At 36.4% G+C, this 5,540-nt stretch overlaps 1 protein-coding gene across 1 annotated transcript; it reads right to left on the bottom strand.

The window, feature by feature from the left end:
* Positions 1–1,084: 1,084 nt before the first annotated feature.
* LOC141588320 (protein FAR1-RELATED SEQUENCE 5-like) lies at positions 1,085–2,269 on the bottom strand. Its single transcript, XM_074409767.1, has 2 exons — positions 1,603–2,269; positions 1,085–1,389 (listed from the first exon to the last, which is right to left on the bottom strand). The coding sequence occupies exons 1-2, from the start codon at positions 2,267–2,269 to the stop codon at positions 1,085–1,087; spliced, it is 972 nt and encodes a 323-aa protein (XP_074265868.1).
* Positions 2,270–5,540: the final 3,271 nt, after the last annotated feature.

The following is a 5,540-nucleotide window of genomic DNA, read 5'->3' as shown; positions in this document are numbered from 1 at the left end:
CAACAATAATTGCTTGCTTATAATTGAGAACATGTTCGTATGATCAACTCCCATAATTTCCTTATGAACCCATGATATCCTAGCACTTTTAATCATTTGTTTACATCCTTCCTTTTATTGCTTGTTTTACTTTATTGCTTGCATTAGTCTAGATACAACTACAAACCCAAACAAATTGTGACACTAGCATAAATTGAGATAGATAGACTTAGAACCCAAAGAACACCGTCCCATGGATCGACCTCGACTTACCACTAACTAGTTGTTTGTTGAGAATATAAATGTGTTTGATTGGGAGACCCGACGACATCACCCATCACTTATAAAGCACGGTTGTTATCATGACCATAAATGTCAGCAAGTTATAGAGCTCGCCTTTTAACATGTAACAACATAGAAGCATTTCTCTGCTAGGGTGGTCAAATTTTTTACCATTCCATACATGTCACCATAATTAGTCACTGATGTTCCCATGTTAACAGTTAAGTCACAATGTTAACTTTAGTATGAAACGAAATGTTAATAAATATTTGTTATACAATGGTATCATCCACAGCTAAATTCCCCTCATATTTATCAACAAATTTTTTACCATTCCATACATGTCACCATAATTAGTCACTGATGTTCCCATGTTAACAGGTGGCAAAGGAACTTGAATAAAATTAGTTTATAACAAAAAATAGTGGCATTTGAGTATAACTAATAATGTCACCTTCTTCTTTTACAAATGTGATAAGGGTAATCCATGTTTTCAACAGAAACACAAATGTTAAAGGTCGCAAATTATCCAAAATAAACAGCCATACACTAAACTTCAAGTCAAAATACATACTTTAGACTAAAAATGGTGACATTGGAGTATAAGTAATAATGTCACCACCTTGTTATACAAATGTGACCAGTTTGTAGCATCATAAAATGGTAACATGTATGAACGCAGATATATCAATCTGATTTCATATATGTTACAGCTTATATGTGTATAGTGTTGACACAAAATTAACTGGTCTAACAAACCGTTCATCTTCAGCCTAAAAAACTTCCCAAAATGTTTCACCTATTTTATGTGGAACCGTGGAATTCAAATGAGGCGCGGAACAACGGTGTACATGGTACTGCATTCTTCGGTCGCTTTCTTAGCCTTCTTCTTTGGCCCCAAATTCCTTTTTTTACGTGCACTACGACCCTTTGTCATACAACGTACTGGATCTAGAATTGGGGGACCAGTCGGCTCAACGTTGGATGGATCTTTGTTACATAGTTCTTCTTCCATACTAAGTTTGGACAGTAACGACTGCACTTCTTCATTAGCCTTCACACACAGTTTCTCAAAAATAGTATATGCCTCAACCACATTGTGGCATTTAGTGATAAGGTGGTTGGTAGCTATCAACATTGAACGACGCCAGTTGATGGCGTCGTTAGCAGTGCTTCTTCAAATGTCGCTTGGGAGGAGCCTCTCCCACACAACTGTTTTTGAAAATTTAGTCCATCGGCGGAATATATACCTGGACGGTATCTCGGCCACAGAATGCATGTGGAGGACGCGGATAATGTGACTCCAGAACATTCCCATAACTTGGAACTTTCGGCAAGTACATTCAATTAACTGATTAGAGCAATCATACGTAACTTGATGTGGCCCTTCCTCAGAAACAGCAGGTTGGACGCGGTACACCAACAGAGGATCATTGACTGGTAAGATAGTGGCCCGAGTCCCCATGGCAAGAGCGAATTCTCTCTCAAAGATGCAAAAGAGCTCGACAATATAAACTTGAGATGCATGCAGCAACAGATCAGTAAGAGGGTACACGGAGGTTGGGGTAGATCTTATACCGTTGAATTCTTTCCGCTCCTCGTCACTTCTCCATCTTTTCACCGTGGTTTCAAATATCCCAAAGAAAGCGGTGACTGAAGTGGTCTTTGAAGCTTGGAAACCCATAGGATGGTTTGTGCTCTCGCTCCTCTGAGACGATAATATACCGGCTGAAAAGTATTCATTGTTCAATGCAGTGCTCCATTTCACTCGATGTTTATATAATCTCTTAAACCATGAATGGCCCTCTAATCCATAGTCTTTCAACATTTTCCGCCAAGTTTCTTCAAATTCAGCCTCATTGTAACAATCGTTAAGACATTTGTTGAATAAGTTCTGGAACGGCCGATCACGCTTTAATTTCCCAAAGAGAGATATGGCGTTTTGTTGAATATGCCATTGGCATAACCTATGTCTTGATGTGGGATACACCTGTGGACATGTCACCATTATTATATGTGATCACCAAAATATCAATTCAGATGGTTACATCTGCTTTGTTCATGGTTTAGTGCATAAATGTAACCATTGTAATGGTCAGTAGTGTGTCCACTTTCGAGTGTGTAAAATATAACAATTGAAAAAATGGTAACATGTTAATTATAAATATAAATGTTGATAGGTTAGAAAAAATTGTAAAGAGTATACAAAATTATTTATATGATGTGTGAAGATCTTATACCGCCAACATTTATACTGAAGAAGGTGACATTTGATAAACCTGGTACAATGTTAGTGTCAAAGTCGTTAAAATGTAACCACTCTTTAGATTGATATCATGAGGAACATAAATCGGTCATATGGCAACATATTAATGAGTAATACAAATGTTGGTAGTTTAGACAGTATTGTAAGGAGTAAAGACAAATATTTTTATGAAGTGTCAATAATGGTATAGTTTGTTAAAAGGAGGCACATATATGAGCTCAGATGGTGACATGGTAATTACAATAAGAAATATTGGTTTCTTAGACAGTAATGTAAGCAGTATCATTTTTTTATATATTGATAACATTTCTAGATGAAAATGGTGTCATTTGATAAATGTGTTACAATGTTACTGTCACTGTGGTTTAAATGTCACCACTTTTCATATTGATTGCAGGAGGAACATATATCGTTCATAAAGCAACATGTAAATAAAAAATATAAATGTTGGTAGTTTAGACAGTAATGTAGGCAGTATAAAAGATTATTTATAAAAACGTGTAAAAAACTTATACAGGTAACATTTATAGAGCAAGATGGTGTAATTTGATAAAAGGAGGAACATATATCATCTCAGATGGTGACATGGTAAATAGAATTACAAATATTGGTTGCTTAGACAGTAATGTAAGTGGTATCAAAAATTATTTATATGAAGTGGCAAAATCTTATACTTATAACATTTAGTCTAACAATGGTGTCATCTGTTAAATGTGTTAAAATGTCACTATCACAGTGCTTAAGATGTTACCACTTTTAAGATTGGTAGCAGGAGGAACATATATCAGCTCAGGTGGTGACACGGTAATTATAAGCGTAAAAATGTTGATAGCTTAGACAGTAATGTAAGGTGAACTTGATAACATATATATGCACAGATGGCGACATGGTCTGTTTAACATTTTTATGTTGTCAGCTATAATGAGATAATGTCAAACCTCTTTAACGACATTTGCTATTACTTGGTCTTGGTCAGTGAAGATAGAGACTGGTAGGATTTCATCGCCCATGGATTTATTGAAGACTTTGAATAACCATTCAAATGATTCTTGATTCTCGTTTGACAGGAAAGCATTACCAAACATAACATTCGACTAATGATTGTTGATACCAACAAAGGCGCCACAAATAAGATTGTACCTATTCGTACGATAGGTAGTATCAAATATGATAACGTCTCTGTACAACAAATAGTCCTCTCTCATCATCGCGTCCCGCCAGAATATTTTACTTAATCTTCCTTCTTCATTAAATTGGACACGGAAAAAGAAACCCGGCTTCTCCGCTTGCCTACTTGTTAACAGGTTGATCAATGTTGCTGCATCACCTCCTTCAATTTTTTTCATCCGTAGTCTATTAATATAGTTAATATGATCTCGCTTTGTGTGCCCAACAAACTCATCACCACCAGCAGCAGCCGCAGCAACTCTGAATTGCACAGAAGGGGGCACGTGCGCTTCAGTCATTGCCTTTATTAACTCGCCCTCCGCTTCTGAAATTTTACGCTCGGACCTATGGTGATGCTGCCACTCAGGGGAGGAGGGGTTAACGGGTGATTATGTTCGATCTCATGCTGCAGTACCTCCCATAATCCTTCCTCATTTACTTGCGTCCGGACACAAGCCTTGCACTCACACGAGTAATTGAGACATTCCTGAAGTTGCTGTTGAATATTTCAACGCCACCATTTAAACCACCTTTACTCTTGTTCTCGTGATTCCCTTCGCAAGAGTATCGAAATTATCGCTCAATGAACGGTCGATCTTTAATGTTAGCCCTACGAGATGTGGATTTATTGACACTAAATCCAATCTGTTGCGAATGTTTGATATAGAGAGCGTAAATGTGCTCTCATTTCGCAGCTTTGATTCCAAGAAGAGACCCAGAAAGGTCAGTACTTGCGACAGGAAATACCAAATTAAAAACGTCCTTTTGGAACAGTAGCCAAAAATCGTACTCTGCTCAAAACAACAAAACAACATACAATGTATTATAAATTGGGAAACAAAATTGATAGAAAAATAACAGTAAATTATCGACAACAAGATGAATATATAAACAGTTGTTCTTGTTTGTAAGATTTCAAAGGTCATGTTCATTTCGAAGGAATGCTAATATTTTGAAGTAAGATACAGTAAATATCAATCTTAAGAGTATTATAATCATCGTCCCATATTCATCATCCTCCGATATCCATTAACAACAACACTTTAGGAGCCACATAAAAAATTACGAGCTTAGGATATTATGTAGAAGACAACCAAATATAGAACACAAAAGAATGAAAAACACAAAAAAATATTACCCTAAATTGATCTATAATGCCCTAAATATCATCGACAAACACAACAAAAATATTTACCATCATAAAAAGGGACAAAAACGAACCTTTATTTATCATTATCGTCATAAATTCATCGTCAGTAACGACTGGAACCACACTATCATCGTTATCAACAACACACACACATGATCTTCTAAAACCGTCTCTAAAGCCAAGCAAAGTTCATCCTCTGCCATTTTTTTAGTGAATAATATTTGTATAAGTTGTTATTTTGGGTGAAGATTTACATGATTTTATAGAAAAATTATGGAACAAAGAAGAAGTTCATGGAAGATGAAGATTGCCTAGGATTTTTTTTTTTGAAAAGCTGATTTGAGTGTGACTAACGTCAACACAAAGGGTGATGGGTTGGGGTGTGTGTGGGGTTGGGTTAATAGAATAATTGTTCCCAGCACAAAAACCGAGAGTCTTTGAGCATATAATAATAAGCCCACTAGCAAAACCACCCGCCCATTTCAGCCAAATATGCAACTATTTGACCCGTCTTTCCCTTGTGACGGATATAGGCCGTCTTCAATGAGAATTTGTGATAAATAAATAATTTGACAATAATAAGGGTTTTAGATGTTACGGAGTATGCAGGAACCAAACTAACTGATAGCCCGTATATCTAGAGGACTAAAGAATTAGGAACCCACATTATGCCCATAATATCCTAAAATTCTCCCC

Source organism: Silene latifolia, chromosome 6, assembly GCF_048544455.1.
Source record: "Silene latifolia isolate original U9 population chromosome 6, ASM4854445v1, whole genome shotgun sequence".
Classification (NCBI taxonomy): domain Eukaryota; kingdom Viridiplantae; phylum Streptophyta; class Magnoliopsida; order Caryophyllales; family Caryophyllaceae; genus Silene; species Silene latifolia.
Note: the sequence above shows the minus strand (reverse complement) of the source record. Positions and strands in the feature narration are given on the sequence as shown.